Raw genomic sequence first — 18,827 nt, 5'->3', positions numbered from 1 at the left:
ATAGAGTATATATTGTGGTAGTTTAATATACAGTATTCCCTGGTTCTGAGAGCATTTAATGAGAAAGGTCAAGAGGGGGAGTGGGCGAGTGAAAGGACGTGCAGGAGAAAGAGACAGAGTGGGGGGGGGGGGGGGGCAGAAATATATAAGCAGAAGATGATGAGAAAGAGTGAGAGAGGGAGTAACAAGACAGACAGCAGAGTGAGAGAATGAGAGAGAGAAACAGAGAGAGAGAGAGAGAGAGAGGGAGGGGGGTGGAGACATGGAGAGAGAGGCAGATGCAAAGACAGAGCACAGAGAGAGAGAGAGAGAGAGAGAGAGAGAGAGAGAGAGAGAGAGAGAGGGGACTCCAGTAAGTAGCTTTCTCCTGGTTATTGGTTTCAGTGACTGGTCAAAACTATTCTTCTCCATTCTTCTCCTCTCTCTCTCTCTCCCTCTCTCTCTCTCTCTCTCTCTCTCTCTCTCTCTCTCTCTCCCCTCTCTCTCTCTCTCTCTCTCTCTCTCTCTCTCTCTCTCTATCTCTCTCTGGCACCTTTTTCCCCCTCCCTCCGTGGCATGGAAGATAAAGCGGACGGGCCCAACTGTGTGGCTGGCCCTTGTTCACAGCAGTGGCCTTTTGAAGCCAATTTTCCAGCTCACGGAGCAGAGAAAGACAGGGAGAGACAGGGAGAGCGACGGGGGGAGGAGGAGGAGGAGGAGGAGGAGGAGGAGAGAGGGGTGGTGGAGGAGAAACGGGAATGGGAAGTTTTAGGGATGTGGAATGTGGGTAGAGTTACTGTCCTGACGTGAGCAGATGCACAGTCAGGCACGGTGGGGGCCACTGTCAAGAGTGGCAAAGTCTTCTTCACATCGTAAGCTTGACACCCACAGTCATAATAAGCCTTTGTCACAGGCTTCGGCCATTTTGTGTCTAAAAGGCAGGAAGTAACACAGCTGCACCAACACATTAATTAGGGGTTCCAACTTCCAGTCCATTTAGGTGTTCCAGTGCTGGGGCCCTAATTAGTGAGTTGGTTGCACCTGTGTTTACCCTGCCTTTTAGACACAAAATGGCGGCTGTGAAAAAGGCCCATTGGTACCACTGGACATAGCACGTACTAGCACTGGCATATAATTCACTAGGCCTGAAACTGTAGGAGTAGTGCTTCCTCTGTCGCTTTACAAAGCAGCGGTGGCTTCTGGGTAATATTCCAAATTTGATCCCGCAGTCATCCCCTTTTCAGTCCGAATTATGGATCCAGTGCATTACTGAAAACATGTTCTTTTTTTCCAATATTTTAATTCTTTAATTCTAAACATTAGGGCTGCATTTCTTTATGGTTTTAGAGACAAACATGGCCAAGTGATATAGTAAATGTTACTTCTTGTATCCTCTGACAGTGGTGGTGTAGAAACAGTGCCAGCGAGTGCAGATGAAAAAACACCTTCACACTCAATGGAAACATTCTACGCAATTATGTAAGCTTCCTATAGCAACTACTGCATTTTTACGCTCGTCTTTCATGAGCGATGCGTTGAGGTTTTGCTTCATGTTTCGCCGGGGACGACGAACGCCATAAACGCTTCTGAACTCAATCATAATTAAAAGACAGCGGAACACACAAACGCAGATCAAACAACTGCGGAGAAAAGTGTTTGGTGACAGATAACAGGATAGTCATACGCATCGACAAAACCACACAGACGACCAAATGCACACACACAAAAAACAAAAACAACAACAGAAAAAACAACAAAATGCTAATTCATCCGCTGCTTTCTTTTCATTAAGATTAGTAAATTCCAGGAAATGGGTGGTGGTGGTGGTGGGGGGGGGGGGGGTTGTTAGTTACAGGAGCGAAGCACAACGGAGGGATCATTTAAAATGTTTATAATTATTTTATTTTATTTTTTTATTTTTTTAATGTTAACTGGCTGCATAAAAACAAAGTATGTATGTGTTTTCTCCCCAGCCTCCACCCACCCCAGCGTACTGTGGCTCCACTCATCAGCGAGGGGTGGGGGTGGGGGGGGGTGGGGGTGGTGGTACGAATTAAGACCACATAGGGAAAATAAATCAGCCATTTTTTTTTTCAAATGCCGTGAGACTGGCGAGAAAATGGGCTTAGCGCGGCAGATAGCGGGCGCTGAACAAAAGGAACATATATATGAGCTTGAAGTGATTGAAGTTCGCTGGCGTCTCGCGATGTGCCCGCCCGGCGTTTGATTCCCGCCACGGCTCTTACATAAACTGCTCGCTTAATTTCACACCGCCGCATCTGAAACGTGACAACAAACGCTTTCATTAAGAGCGCCGTGCACGCCGCAGCCCCGCCAAGACCACTTTAATGTTCTTTAAGCGTGGAAGGAGGGAGGAGGGAGGAGGGGGGGGGCGAAGGAGAGAGAGAGAGAGAGAGAGAGAGAGAGAGAAAACAAACTAGGTGAAGGAGTGTGATAAATGCAGGGAGCGTTCCAAAAAAAACAAAAAGTGGAGAAAGCAACGAAAGGCGCATCTGCTTATGATTATTTCAATATTCATGTCCCCCCCCCTCCCTTCATTCTCTCCTGCGTGAATCTGTTTTCCCAGCGTGCGATTGGTAACGCTCGTCTTTCCTCCTCCTCTCGCCCAACATTTTGCATACGAGGTATGTGATATGCACAGTGCTCGTTAAGCCCGGTTCGGTAATTATTTGGGCTCGTCTTTCATCTGCTTTGGGCGTGAGGCCAATCCTCACGGGCCGGGTTCTGATGATGTGTGTGTGTGTGTCTCTCTGCGTGCGCGGCGCATGCTCGTCTCTGGTGTGTAGGCGATCTCCTACACATCAGAGACGTGCTAAGACGTGCTAAGCTAACACACCGTAGCTTAGTTTCCCCCCATCATTTCAGATGCTGAGGCATGGAGGTGCCACCTTTGCGGTGACTAACGCACCGTCCCCAATCCCATCCGCAACAACATGGGGTCCAACCCACAATGGCTGCTTTGTTGCCTTTCTCTGCGTGTCCTCAAAGCGTGTGTGTGTGTGTGTGTGTGTGTGTGTGTGTGTGTGTGTGTCTGTGTGTGTGTGCTGAACATAAGCCAACACCACTAAAAGACAGAATGTCCTGTAACGATCAACGAAGGCATCAAATGACATCGGAAGGTAATGAAAACCTTTAAAGTTTAGAATTTTTGGAATCGCAACTGAAATTTTTATATTTCCTGATAAGGGTAAATAAGAATAAGAGCTAAGCACAGCGGTAGAGCGGATTTTCTTTCTTCAACTTTTCAGGAATTACTTCTGAAGAAATGTAGCCTGGTGGCATGTACAGTTACACGGAGCGCAATTTACTTGGGTTAGGGTTCAGCGCCCGGGGGGACCAACTTCAATGGTCATCGACACTGGTCAGATGATGATCTTCTGCATGTTTTTAGTGGGGGTCCATACCGATGTTGCATGGAGGAACCCCAGGGGAGCACGGGGAGAACATGCAAACTCCACACAGAAAGGCCCTTTTGACGAGATAGCCCACCTGGGCAGTGAACACTGAGGATATGGAGGGGGATACACCCTCAGCGCCCACTGCATCCCAGGCAAGAATCGAACCCAGGACCTTCTAGCTGTGAGGCGGCAGCGCTACCACTGCGCCACCGTGACCCCCTAGGGCAAGAGCTTTGGCTCTGCCCATTTACAATTTAAATTGTGTGTTTGTTTAATTTGCCCCTTTTGGAACTCTGTCCGCAGATGACATCATCTGCCGGAGCAGAGTCCCTTCTCCAGCGGTGCTGACACCGCCAAGCTGTCCAAATGAGAGAGCGCACGTATTTACAAGTGTCACAGATACATTTCAAGTGTGTGTGTGTGTGTGTGTGTGTGTGTGTGTTTATTGGTAGCCGCTCAATGGAGGAGGCGCTGCTTTTTGCACCCATGATGTGGATACTGATACTATCTGTCATATACTGTCTTACAGTATAACTGTATTTGTCTACCTACCATTGTCATCATCCTGTGTGTTATTATCCTTTTGTGTATGCATTAATGTGGTTGCCAATTAGGCACTTTTGTAACTGACTGACTCCCAATATCTGATTGCATTATTAGTGTTTATGTCCTTTGTACTCTGTATCATTTAAGTGTGTGTGTGTGTGTGTGTGTGTGTGTGTGTGTGTGTGTGTGTGTGTGTGTGTGTGTGTGTGCGTGCATGTGTGTGTGTACCTTGAGTCCCTCGGCAGCCGAGCAGCTGAGCAGCAGCAGGTTGTTCCTGTGTGTGTGTGGGGGGGCCCAGGGCCACAGCTCGTCAGTGGGGGGGTCCAGGTTCCTCCAGCACAGCGCCACATCCTGGAGACGGTTCAGACCTACACGCCGGACCAGCCGGCGGCTCCCCCCACACAGCTCCACACACACCACCTGGATGCACGCACGCACACACACGCACGCACGCAAACACACACGCACGCACGCAAACACACACACGCACGCGCACACACACACACACACACACACACACACACACACACACACACACACACGCAAACACACACACACGCAAACACACACGCACGCGCACACACACACACACACACACACACACACACACACACACACACACACACAGAGTTGACATATCTTAGAGGGAAAGAAGGTAAATTTAACAGAGGATCGGCTCCATAATCTCAGTGATTCACCAAGTTGGAGCTTCACAGACCCGAGGGCTCAGAAACTTCCATATCTACAATACAATAATATGACTGTCCTGTCCTTCCCTCATCTGCTTTTTTCATCTTCCATTATTAAGGTCTGTGTGTGTGTGTGTATGTGTGTGTGTGTGTGTGTGTGTGTGGGGGGGGGGGGGGGGGGGGGGGGGCTTGTTTTAGTGATGTGCATATTTTTGGGAAGGGCCGCCACGCTCTACAGGCCACAACACAGACGCACAGTAATGAGCTCTCGTGGCACTTGGGACACACACACGCGCGCAGACACACACACGCAAACACACACACACGCGAACAAACACACACACACACGCAAACACACACACGCAAACACACACACACACGCGCACAAACACACACACACGATATCAATATAATATTGATATATTGCCCTGCCTTAGGCCGTGTGTCCACGTAGCTTCATTTCCTAATCTCCAGTGTCTTTTTTTCAGTTGTTTCCAATGAGGAGAGCATATGTGAGGAGAGAGCGTATGTGAGGAGAGAGCGTATGTGAGGAGAGAGCGTATGTGAGGAGAGAGCGTATGTGAGGAGAGAGCGTATGTGAGGAGAGAGCGTATGTGGGCGCATACGGCCGTCTAGAGAAAGTGCGCTGCTTTTTTCGGAGCGCTCGGATTTTTTGTGCGCCGGCTCCCAGCGCTTCCAGCTGAAAATATAGGAACTTTTCAGAAAGACGCTGGTGTCGGGTGCTTCGTTTCATGCAACTAATCACATGGAGAAACTATCACATCAGAGACAGAAAGGCTCAATTGTGGGAGCAGATTGGCTGGACACTGAATATTTCTGGTGAGTGTTGCGCTAAATAACCGTACGTGTGTTGTTAGCTAATGTTAGCTGTCAGCTATCAAGCCAGCTACTGCTGCTGAGCTAACCTTACTTTCAGACTGCTTCCTTGCATATTGTGCGCTAGGGTCAGCGCTCCCCAGCGTACTTCCAGCGTTTAAATGTCAGGAATAGACCCAGGTTAGGAGCGTTTTGAGTATAGCAGATGTTTCTGTTTATACACCAATTTGTGTTAATCACTCTTTTTTGTCCTCACAGTCAGACAGAAACTACCATGCCTGGAGTGAGAAGGGGCTGGTTTCCTTCAGAGACCTATACATAGATGGTCATTTCGCATCCTTTGAACTTCTGCGGCGGAAATTTGAGTTACCCAACAGGATCCAAGATTCGTGACTTCGATCATGTTTTTTAAAAATACTTTGTTAAGCCCCCCTCTACTCCCGGCATCTTATTTCTAGGTTTGTGTGTCTGTTTGATGACTGCGTCAGGGCCCCCACTGAGAGGGTTAGGGAGGCGTGGCAGGAGGAACTTGGTGTTGATTTGTCTGAAATTATATGGGACATGAGTCTGTCTGTGGTCCAACTTTGCTTGATTAACAGCAGAAACCAGCTGATCCAATTTAAAGTTACTCACCGTCTTCATTACTCCAAGTCCAGGTTGCACAACATAAACCCTTCTGTCTCACCTCTATGTGATAGGTGTCAGGTGTTGGAGGGAACACTGTCCCATGCTTTCTGGTTTTGTTTTGCCCTTCACTCTCCAGATTCTGGGCCAAGATATTTGATTGGTACTCTAAGGCCTAAAATAACCCTTCAACCAGAGGCAGAACTTGCCATCTTTGGCTGCTCGGAATCCTCTCTGCTCCTCCCTACAGCTGTGCAGCAGTCTCTGACACAGGGGATGACTCATTTTGAAGGAGTGGAAGTCTCCCTCTCCTCCTCCTTTTCAACTGTGGCTGACGGACATGGTTTCGGTTGTGCACATGGAGAGATCAACTCACTTAACAAATTTTCAACTATTTGGGGCCCGTTTCTGGCCCACTTGGACGAGGTTAGGGGCGACGGGTAACTCGCCCAGCTAATTTCTTTAGGACTCTTTGCGTGGGATTCTATACACATCTATTACAAGCACATAAGCACATTATGTGCACATTAAGGCTAGCAAGAATGATTTTTATGTGGGATAAACAAATTAATGGCTGTTGGTCAAGAGATGTGCAAGCATTATTTTTTAGCTTTGGGTTTGGTGAGGCATTTTTCAATAACAGCAAAATCAACATTGCTATACTTAGAGAATATTTGTTTACTCAGTATAAGGTGCGATGGGCTGAGGATATATGGACTAAACCAAAGCTACGTACGTTTCGTATGATTAAACATGATTTTGGTACTGAAAATTATGTTAATTATAATTTATCAAAAAAGCAGAGAGCTTTATGTGCCCAGCTGAGATCTGGTATTTTACCGCTTATGATCGAAACTGGACGGTATGTCAGATTGGAAGAAGAAGAGCGGGTGTGTCCAATGTGTTGTTTAAATGACATAGAAAATGAGTTTCATTTTGTTTTTTATTGTCCTTTTTACAGTGAACCGCGCTATATTTTGTTCAGTAAGATAAAAACAGAGTTTGATTTTCTTAATAATGATGATGCATATAATTTGAGTTGGTTGTTTACATATGAAACTTTTGGACTGGCTTGTTATTTGGAAAAAGCCTGGGACATGAGAAAAAAAGCTCTTTATCAGGAAAAGGCAATGTAAGACAAGGAAAAGAAGAAAAAAAAAAGTGTATGTATGTACAGTAAGTGTGTATATGTGTATGTATATGTCATGCATATGTGTATATATTATATACTTTATTTATTTTGTTTGTACAACCGGATGTTATGCTATGATTATGTTTATATATAATTTGGTGTCTTGTAATCCCATGTGGGATGGGCCAGAAATGGCATGACACAGAAATAAAAAAACTATCTATCTATCTATGTGGCTGGTAGCACTACTTTGGAATGTTCATATGTGTATGTTTTTTCTTTTTCCATGTCTGAGTATGATTTTGATGTTCTGAAAAATAGAAAAATACAATAAAAATAAAGAATGATACAGGAATAGATGCCATACGGACACATGGCCATGCAAAAGTGTACAATACATAAACAGACACAAACAAACAAACACTTTCACAGACATACAGTACACACACGCGCACGCACACACACACACACACACACACACACACACACACACACACACACACACACACACACACACACACAACATTAAACAAACAGGCTCTACCCAGAAGCACTTTTAAAGCAGGTGAAATTGCAGGTCTAGCACTGTGACCCTACCTTTCATGTACACCACAGCTCATTCCCTCTTCACACACGCGCACGCACACACACACACGCACACACGCACACACACACACACACACGTACGTGCACACACACACACACACACACACACACACACACACACGCACACGCACACGCACACGCACACGCACACGCACACGCACACACACACACACACACACACACACACACAGGGCACCATATTCATACAGGCCTTTCATATACTCTTTATCTCCAGTCACACACACTCACACAATGACCCACCCTGCTACTGGAGTCGATGACTAACACACAGACATACGTACACATGCGCACACACACACGTGCGTGCACACACACACACACACACACACCAGGGACGTGCACAGAACATTAGAGGGGCAGGGGCTCAAATTCATAAAAGGGCACTACAGCCGCCGTCCAGAGGGCGGCGGCGGAAATTTGAGGCAATTTGAAGGCCAATTTAGGGGTATAACTAATTTTAAATATTCCGATTTTAACCAGATTTAGAGGAATATCTCGTTTTAGGATGAGACTTGTCACGGAAAAATAACTCCATTACTGAATAATATTAGTATATAAACTGTTGCAATACTGTTGTGAAATCATTTAAGCATCAATATGTATTTGCTCCTTTTCTCCCTTTAGGTTGTTGTACTACCACAGATAGCAACACAGGCAGAAACATTGAACGATACTGAGTGAGGCTTGTAATATACCATGCATTTTAACCATAATTCTAAAAAGCAAGACAGAAGATTTAGATAAGGTGTATTAGAATTTTTTTTATTTTTTGCGGATTCAACAACACAACATCCCTTTCCAATAGTGTAAAGTAAAAAATATTTTCAAGAGCAACAATTCTGCATTTGTTCCCTATATTTTGGTTATTTATTTATTGGGTGGTTTATTTATTTATGTATTTATTTATTCATTCATTTTTGGGTTCATTTTTGGGTTGGTGCCTTCAGGGGCAGTTTAGAAAAACACTGCTCCATGCAGAGGCCTATTACAAATGGTGCATTCAAGGCCAAGAGAGCTCGGAAAAGGCATTTCTCTTTGAATGCTGCCTTCAGTGACGGCATGGAAAGGGCAATTTCCATACAAAGCACCATTAGAAATGCATTCATGGTCAGGAAAGGGCACTTTTTATTTTATTTTTTAATGTGTCTGTGTTTGTTTTGTTCATGTGTTGTTGGAATGAAAATGAAAAATGTATTATAAAAAAAAAAAAAAAGGCACTTTTTACAGACTGAAAAAAAGGCAGGGGCTCAAGCCCCCTTTCATGTCTATGTGTGCACGTGCCTGACACACACACAGACACACACGTCCTGACCCCTGTCAGCGTGCAGAGGAGTGGCTGGGACCTGACAGATAGAGGGAGGACAGAGGTGAGAGAGAGAGGAATAAAAGGTGGTAATGAAGAAAAGGCAGATTGTGTGGGTTTGGATGGAGGGGTGAGAGAGGGAAGAGAGGGACGTTAAGCTGCTGTCACAGCTGCTTTTAGCCACAGACCACAGCTTCAGGAGGGGTTACAGCTGCTTTTAGCCACAGACCACAGCTTCAGGAGGGGTTACAGCTGCTTTTAGCCACAGACCACAGCTTCAGGAGGGGTTACAGCTGCTTTTAGCCACAGACCACAGCTTCAGGAGGGGTCACAGCTGCTTTTAGCCACAGACCACAGCTCAGGAGGGGTCGCAGCTGCTTTTAGCCACAGACCACAGCTTCAGGAGGGGTTACAGCTGCTTTTAGCCACAGACCACAGCTTCAGGAGGGGTTACAGCTGCTTTTAGCCACAGACCACAGCTTCAGGAGGGTTACAGCTGCTTTTAGCCACAGACCACAGCTTCAGGAGGGGTTACAGCTGCTTTTAGCCACAGACCACAGCTTCAGGAGGGGTTACAGCTGCTTTTAGCCACAGACCACAGCTTCAGGAGGGGTTACAGCTGCTTTTAGCCACAGACCACAGCTTCAGGCAGCCGGGGATGGATGGATCAACAACATCCCAATGAGTGAATAAATGAGTGAATGAACGAAGGAGAAAACAAAAAGGATGAGTGAATAAATAAGGAGACAAAAAGCTGGAAGATTTGAATCTCTGGGAGGTTTGTGTCCGAAATAAAGAAGAAGAAAAAACAACTGTAAAATGAGAATCCTTCTGAATAATACTAATGAGCGGGGACCAAAGTAGGGAAACAGTCGTCTCTTATTAGTAAAAGAGTAATGATGGGGGGGGGGGGGGGGGGGGATGGGGGGGGGTGCGTAGAGGAGGCTAGTCCTTCCTGCGGCCGAGCCAGGTTTGAATCCGACCCCTAGGGCCCTTTGCCATCCCCTCCCTCTCTCCCTGTCTTTCCCATCAAGCTACTGTCCTATCTAATAAAGGCAAAATGTGAGAAATACAATAAAAAATAAAAAAACAATCTTAAAAACAGTCATCTCTCATTAGAAATGAATCGTGAGGTGTTATTGGCCCAAAAAAAAACAGTCAAATCACAACCCTGATTTAAAAGCCAGGAAACATGCAAAGGGAAGGAAATGGACAAGCCGTCCTGTATGAACAGAGCAGATTGGAGGTTCTGCCTCTCTCGCCCCCTGGTGGAGAGGAGGAATCTGTTTTGGGCACAAAATACAGACACGAATGAAAATGATGGAAAGGCATCAGATGACAGAGGGAACAAAGAGGAAGATCACTGACAGATTAGAAAAAGGAAATAAGAAAAATCACTGGGTTAATAACACACTCTATCTTTTACACCCCCCCCCCCCCCCCCCCCCTCCCCCCCCCTCCATCCTCAGCCATCTCTTCACTCTTCTTTTTTCTTTTTTTTCTGCTGGCGTTTGCTGGTCAGCAATAATCAAAAACCACTTTCTGTGGGTCGGATTAGTTTAGCCCCCCCTATTCTCCAGCTTAGCCCAGTGGACCAGGGCGATGTGTGTGTGTGTGTGTATGTTGCAGGTTGCATACGTGCACGCGCGCATGTTGCAGGTTGCATGTGTGCACGTGCGCGCATGTGTGTGTGTGTGTGTGTGTGTGTGTGTGTGTGTGCATGTGCACATGCATTGGGTGGGGTGGGGGGGTGGGACTACAACACTAGGGGTGGTGGCAGAGTGAGTGTGTATGTGTTGAGGCAGAAGGGGGTGGGGGGGTGGGCTTCTTATCAGGACCTTGCTTCTGGAGCCAGACGCACGGCAGGAACGATTGCTTACACACACACATGCACACACACACACACGCACACACACACACACACGCACGCACATGTACGCACACACACGTACACACACACACACCTTAACAAAAGGGCCTGGCAGCAACGTGATAATGCCAGGGTTAGCAGTTAGCCAGCTAGCGCAGGAGGACACAGGGTAGTTTTGTTTTTGTGGAGGGAGGGGACTGAACCTGCCACCAACACCTCCAAAACAGCAGGCGTCTCAATATACAGCTTTTTAATAGAGTGAGCGCTTTATGAGATAGTGTACAGGCCAGGCGAGACAGGAACAGGGTACATGGAAGAGAGGCAGGGGGCCACGTGTGGTGACAATGGTCATTGGTCAGATTAAAACCTATAGCCTTTAATATGACATGATAGTGACATCACACTCAGGGTGATGTAAGAAAGTACTACAGTATGTCCTACTGTTGTGATCATAGACTGTATAATAAATATGGACGTAGTTTTTGGACCCCCGTTTTCAAGCCTCAAGGTTGGCATTTTCACTGTCGTCCATCTTTGTTATTTGCAGAAAGAAGTGATGTAAATTTGGATAAGAAGAGCGGCAGCGCAGCCTGCTATTGGTCCGTGATCGGCGAGCTGCGCGATCACTGGACAGGGGACCTGTCAATCACGCCCCAAAACGTAGCCTGCTTTATCCGCTGTTTTACTTGAAATGAGACCATAATTGACAAAATGAACATCAGGCTGTATTGAAGAAGACTTGAAACTAGCTAGTGAGACCATCAACTCATTAGGAAAGTGTTGACTGAGGCCATAAATCAAGTGAGAAGTAGGGTCATTTTCACATTGTCTTCCATACAATCGGAGTTCTTTTTGGAGCCAGTGGAATCGCCCCCTGCAGGCTATTCGAAATAGAATGCAGGTTCACGATACGGATTCACTTCACGAACGGAGCTATGAGCTACCCCCCCCTGGTTGTGATTCACACAATACATGACATACAAAATAACTGGACTAACATTAATCAGATTCCTAACTGAAAAACATATTGGGGGGGAAATGGATGTAAAAAAAACAGAGGATTGTAGGTTCACATTTCAAGATAATATACATACTTGCTCCCCTTAAAGCTAGCCAGAATCTAGCCTAGGTGGCTAACTACCTAGTACATTAGCTAACTTCCCTGCTAAATTCAAGCAGTTGTACATTACATGTAGGTATTCCCGAAACTACTAGCTAATTTGACAACTGTCAATCCGATTTTGCATGTTGAAATAACACTAGTTTTATGTATAAGCCGATCTCCTAGGTAGCGTTTTCCACCCCAAATGAGATCTAAGTTCAAAATGGCCACCATGGGAATAAGGTCAATGATGTTGTGAGGGCATGGCAGGTGCCTTAGCCTTTATTCATACAAATTGCATTCCAGCAGTTTGGTAGGCTACATTTGTTTATTTTATTGTATCATGATTCTATAATGTTTGTAATTTTTTTTATAATGTACTGTATGTCTGTGTATGTTGCCGACTAGAACATTTGACTGAATTGTATTGTGTATTTTTTTTTTATGACAGAATCGATGATTATGATCTCAATCTCACTCTCTCACACAGTGCTCCATCTCTCTCTGCGTGTACCTTGATTTCAGAGGGCGAGAGTTTGCCAGTCTCCGCGGAATCCTGGTTCTTCTTGTTGAGGTAGACCACGCCCACTTGGCTCTGCTCCAGGAAAGACAGCAGGATCAGCCTATCGCTCAGCACCGCTGGGGATGACATCATCACACGTGTCACTGAACGCCGTGATTGAAAAGGGAATGTGTGTTTGTGGAGTGATGCGTAGATGGCCAAGCCAGTAGTTTTATGTGAGTTATGATGTCTCAGTCAGATCATTTTGATATAATTCCCTCACCATCGTAAAAACATAAATACATAAATAAAAATAACGCTTGCTTGATGCATATTGGCTTTTAGTTTCTGATAATGAAATTATGCGATAAATAGCAATGGAATAAGAAGGAAAAGAGTTCACACACTGTAGCTCTCATTTAGCTAATTTATTCATCCCATGTAACGTCACATGGGGTGAATCAATGAGATAAATAGGAGGAGCTACAGTGTGCAGACTCTTTTTGGTCCACCTGCCTTGAAGGTCTTTTGGATGTGCGTGACTCCCTCACCGTTTGTATAAATATCAGTGGAACCACATCTGCTGAATAGCTAGAGGTTTGGCGTGATGAATGGTTGCAGCAACCGTTGAAAACTGGATTTGGACCTTCTGAAATGCTGTCTACCTGGTAATATAACACATATCCACCATGACCTCCCACAGCTGTCATACACACCGTTTCTCCCGTGTGCAAAGTCGCCTGTTGTGCTTTCATGTCCAATCTAAGCCCCTTTCACACTGGACAAAAAACCCCAGTAACACCCACTAACATGTGGCTTTTGTCTTCAGTGGGAAAGGGTACAATCGGCATTCATTCCCGGTAGGGATGCACAGATACCGATACTGGTATCGGGTCGGAAATTGGCCTAATTTACTGTACTCGTCCGAAGAAGAAGGAGGAAGAAACCGGACGGACGAACCCCGTCTTTATTTGTCACAGACAGCCGAACCCTTGACCCATCCTGGCTCGTCGTCCTCCATGGTTCAGGACAGGAGCAGTGAAACGCCCGGGGACCAACTTCTTCCAACCACCGCTGGTCAGATGAGGATCTTCTGCATGTTTTTAGTGGAGGGTTCATATAGATGTTATGGAGGAAACCCCAGGGGAGCACGGGGAGAACATGCAAACTCCACACAGAAAGGCCCTTTTTGACCAGATAGGGCACTAGGCACCGACGGCATGGGACATACCCGCAGTGCCAACAGCGTCCCAGGCAGGAATCGATCCTAGGACCTTCTTGCTGTGGTCGAGCTTTCGAGCCCGCGCAGCGTGTAAGCCTAGGAATCAAGCCCGCACAGCGTGCAAGCCTAGGAATCAAGCCCGCGCAGCGTGTAAGCCTAGGAATCAAGCCCGCACAGCGTGTAAGCCTAGGAATCAAGCCCACGCAGCGTGTAAGCCTAGGAATCAAGCCCGCGCAGCGTGTAAGCCTAGGAATCAAGCCCGCGCAGCGTGTAAGCCTAGGAAACAAGCCCGCGCAGCGTCAAGCCTAGGAATCAAGCCCACGCAGCGTGTAAGCCTAGGAAACAAGCCCGCGCAGCGTGCAAGCCTAGGAAACAAGCCCGCGCAGCGTGTAAGCCTAGGCATCAAGCCCGCGCAGCGTGTAAGCCTAGGAAACAAGCCCGCGCAGCGTCAAGCCTAGGAATCAAGCCCACGCAGCGTGTAAGCCTAGGAATCAAGCCCACGCAGCGTGTAAGCCTAGGAATCAAGCCCGCACAGCGTGTAAGCCTAGGAATCAAGCCCGCGCAGCGTGTAAGCCTAGGAATCAAGCCCGCGCAGCGTGTAAGCCTAGGAATCAAGCCCGCGCAGCGTGTAAGCCTAGGAATCAAGCCCACGCAGCGTGTAAGCCTAGGAATCAAGCCCGCGCAGCGTGTAAGCCTAGGAATCAAGCCCGCGCAGCGTCAAGCCTAGGAAACAAGCCCGCGCAGCGTCAAGCCTAGGAATCAAGCCCACGCAGCGTGTAAGCCTAGGAATCAAGCCCACGCAGCGTGTAAGCCTAGGAATCAAGCCCGCACAGCGTGTAAGCCTAGGAATCAAGCCCGCGCAGCGTGTAAGCCTAGGAATCAAGCCCGCGCAGCGTGTAAGCCTAGGAATCAAGCCCGCGCAGCGTGTAAGCCTAGGAATCAAGCCCACGCAGCGTGTAAGCCTAGGAATCAAGCCCGCGCAGCGTGTAAGCCTAGGAATCAAGCCCGCGCAGCGTGCAAGCCTAGGAATCAAGCCCGCACAGCGTGCAAGCCTAGGAATCAAGCCCGCACAGCGTGTAAGCCTAGGAATCAAGCCCGCACAGCGTCAAGCCTAGGAATCAAGCCCGCACAGCGTCAAGCCTAGGAATCGAGTGCACAAGATTTCTGACTGTTTATAACATCTGTTTTCCGGCGCGTTTGTGACGTTGAAGGTAACACACCAGAAAGGCAAACTCGTCTACTGGCAATTGGAAAAGAGTCAATCGCGTGTTTTAGCGGGTTCACCAGCACCTACATACACATTAATTTCGCTGTACGAAAGGGTACTGGTTGTATTCAAATATCACCCATGCATTTCTTTGTCTTTGTCCTCAGAAAGCATCAAAGAACCACTATTAGACATTTTTGAGAGACATTTCTTTTTCGTGCATGCTCAGGAAGTCTATTCTTTTCAATGCAGCTGATTCAACACATTTTATTTGAGTGTGTTTATTGTTTGCTCAAAATTAGCTTGAGATTAGGATGGAAAGATGAGACAATATTTTTTTTCCCTGATTCCCCCCCATTTTCTCCCCAATTGTACTTGTCCAATTCCCCCAGCTGCCCCGGTCGCTGCCCCGCCCCCTCTGCTGATCTGGGGAGAGCCGTAGAGACACACAATGCTTCCTCCGATACATGTGCCAGTTGCCAGCCGCTTCTTTTCAACTGACAGCGGGGCGCTTCACCGGCAGGACGTACAGTAGCATGTGGGACGATCACGCTATTCCCACCAGCTCCCTTCCGCCCCGACCGAACACGAGGAGGCGCTAGTGCAGCGGCCAGGACAAAAGATGAGACAATATTGATGATAATGTTTGAGTTCACAACTGATTCTGATTCTGAGGTTTTCTGCTCTTTCTTGACCCTTGACTTATTAACCTGACGCTGCCAGATGGATGGGTTTGCTTCACATTTGTTTCACTTGTGAACTCAATACCGCCCCATCTGGCGGAGTCAGGTTATTGATATCCTATCCTCTTTGCTGTTCTGTCCCAATGTGTTTGGAGTAGCAGGAGAGAAGTCTTTGCAAAACGCCACCCTTAGCATCGCTGTGTAAACGTGCCAATATGCAATTGTTGTGAACGCTGTAAAGACACACCCCCAATTCACGCGTGGCTATACATTTTCAGTCAAATAGGCCAAATAGGAACAGAAGAACAGCAACAACAACAATGGCGATCCACATATCGAGTCGCACATCGCCTGTCTGCATTTTCCTCGGATGGCTCTGAGGTCACCCGGGCTTGGGAAATAGAGTCTTTGTCGTGCGGGAATTCCTTTCCTCCTGCCGTTTCACTTGACGGATGCAGCGGTTTTCAATCGTTTTTCCGTCCGCACGAGGATCGTTATCACAACTTGTCGTACTGTACGAGCGTGGATCGAATGGCCGAACAGCAACAAATAGTTGCCGTTTTATGTGAAGACCGTTGCGGTCTAAACACGCCCTCAGCTCCTCCCCTCTTCACCTGCTTTCCTTTCCTCCTCTTCCTCCCCTCCCCACCTTTCTCTGCCTCTCCTCTCCTCTCCTCTCCTCTCCTCTCCTCTCCTCTCCTCTCCTCTCCTCTCCCTCTCTCCCCTCCTCCTCTCAGTGTGCTGTAGGCTCTGAGGCCTTTTCTCTTTTGCGGGTGGAAGAACACACTTGATCCTGTTCAACTCTTCAGGAGCCGCATGGAAACACTGATTAGCAATTAAGCTCCCCCTCTCCTTCAAATTAATCTGTTTATGAAACCAATTAAACGGAATGGGGGGGGGGTGTGGGGGTGGAGGGGTATTACACGTGTCTCTCAGATATCCTGCTTTGAGTCGAACGAGTAAGGCCGCACCCTCCCATTTAGAAATCTAACCAGCAATTAAGCGTGGCATGTGTGTATTTATAAATGTGAGGGGTATTGGTATGATTACGCTTCCATGCATGCTGTTGCGTGATAATTTGAAATGAATATACAAATATTCATGAGGGGAGTGAAACATTACTTGAAAATACAGAAAAGCTAGTTTTGTAAATCAGGTCAACTGAGTGAGTGCAATCTCTCTGTCTCTATAGCGAAGTTGGATTATAAAGTATTCGTAATAAAGAACTGCGTACATCATTACAAAATACAGCCATTAACGATGACTTGGCTTTTCCCAAACAACGTTTAATGCAATAGTAAGCGTCTTTGTAATAGATGACAGACAAATCAAGTTAAAGGCAGTTTAGTATTGATCTCTATGGGTGTCTATAAACGGGATTAGCTTTAATCCCATTCATTCCCAAATGAAGGAGTGGATATGAAAGCAGGCTCGGACCCAATCTGGGACCAGGTGTCTGATTTGGGATTAAGGTCCCACATGACCCAACCCTGCACCCCTATGTCCCCCCTGCACGCACACACACACACACACATACACACACACACACACAAACACACACACACACACACACACACACACACACACACACACACAAATACACTCATACATGCGAGGCTGCAACCATGCTTTCATGCATGCACAATTACACACACACACACACACACCCATAAGCACAAAACAAACCATGCATTAGCACACACACGCGCATGCACGCGCACGCACACACACGCACGCACACACACACACACACACACACACACACACACACACACACACACACACACACACACACACACACACACACACACACGCACGCACACACACACCTCGAAATCCATTTAATGCCATCTCCTCAGCAGCATGTTGACATAAGAGGCCAATGGGCTTAAAGCAAAGCACATTTAAAACAGGGCTAAATGAAGCCGGCGATGCAAAAATCACTTAAGGGATGCTTAATCATGGAGCATTATGTGCTGCTTGGCCCCGCCACGGGCCCGAGGCAGCCTGTGCTGCTTGGCCCCGCCACGGGCCCGAGGCAGCCGCTAATACTTTGATGGTGTAAAACACTCAGGGATCCCCAACCGCCGGGCCGGGGACCGGTGCCGGTCCTCAAAGCATTTCTTGCCGGGCCGCGAGGAAGAGGCAGGGAGAAGAGAGAGAGAGAGAGAGAGAGAGAGAGGAGGGGGGAGAGCGAGAGAGAGTGAGAGGGAGGGGGGGAGAGTGAGAGGGAGAGAGAGAGTGAGAGGGAGAGAGAGAGAGAGAGAGAGAGAGAGAGAGAGACGTGTGGACTGCAGAGCTAACCTTGCTTGCAAGATGGATAACCTCGCGAGATCAAAAGAGATTCTCTCGACGTAATCCATCTCGTCATGCATAGGCAGTTAGGATGATTGGCCGAACCATGCCGGCCCGACGAATCAGCGGCAGCCTTAGGCGGGCTTAGGCTCGTCTGGGCAAGTAGTGGGTACATGGTCTTTGTAGTTCTTTTCACTCGTCAACATGGCTGCCGCCGCGGAAGTGACAGGCAGTCTGAATGAAATTGAATGTAACGTTCCCAATTCTATGTATTAAATTCTAAAAAACGAACCTCAACATTTGGGAAGGCTAAGCCACACAACTAGTTCGTTATAATCTAACTAAATGCTTCGAAGGTGACTTTACGACGGTGAGGACTCAATCAATGAATACCACGGAGATCAGGCACAGGCACCTTCGGCGATCTGATTGGTTGAAGTTAACACCCACCAGCAGTGATAGACAGATGGGTCATCCAATCACCTGCCAAGTAGCTTGGAAAAAGTGCCCGCCTCCGTCAGCGGGTCTGGTTACTGCGTTCCCAGATTGACTGGTTTAGTGAAACGTATGTGGAACTATACCGTCCATCTGGCAGCGTCAGGTTACTGCAGAGCTGCCAGCCTGCAGGAGACCTGACGAGGATGACAGTGCGCAGGGAAAGACAGAAAGAAAAGCTTTCAACTTGGCATGCTACGCTTGTAAACGACGGTGGGCTGAAAAGTAGGTTTGGTATATCTGCATTCTGGATCAAAGTCAATTAAGAGAGTCATTAAAGGAACAGCTCACCCTA

The 18,827-nt window shown here is 47.3% G+C and overlaps 1 protein-coding gene across 1 annotated transcript in view; it reads right to left on the bottom strand.

Moving 5' to 3' along the window:
* The window catches only part of wdpcp (WD repeat containing planar cell polarity effector), a gene marked incomplete at its 5' end in the record, with an annotated part of 96,269 nt that overhangs the window by 54,318 nt on the left and 23,124 nt on the right, over positions 1-18,827 (bottom strand). The window contains 2 exons of the mRNA XM_083650468.1: positions 4,173-4,364; positions 12,643-12,767. Of these exons, the coding sequence (XP_083506594.1) occupies positions 4,173-4,364; positions 12,643-12,767 (317 nt within the window). The remainder of the gene's footprint in view (positions 1-4,172; positions 4,365-12,642; positions 12,768-18,827) is intronic.

This window comes from Poromitra crassiceps (genome assembly GCF_964638095.1).
Source record: "Poromitra crassiceps genome assembly, chromosome: 14".
In the NCBI taxonomy this organism is placed as follows: Eukaryota; Metazoa; Chordata; class Actinopteri; order Beryciformes; family Melamphaidae; genus Poromitra; species Poromitra crassiceps.
The sequence above is the reverse complement of the archived record's forward strand: the minus strand, read 5'-3'. Positions and strand labels throughout refer to the sequence as shown.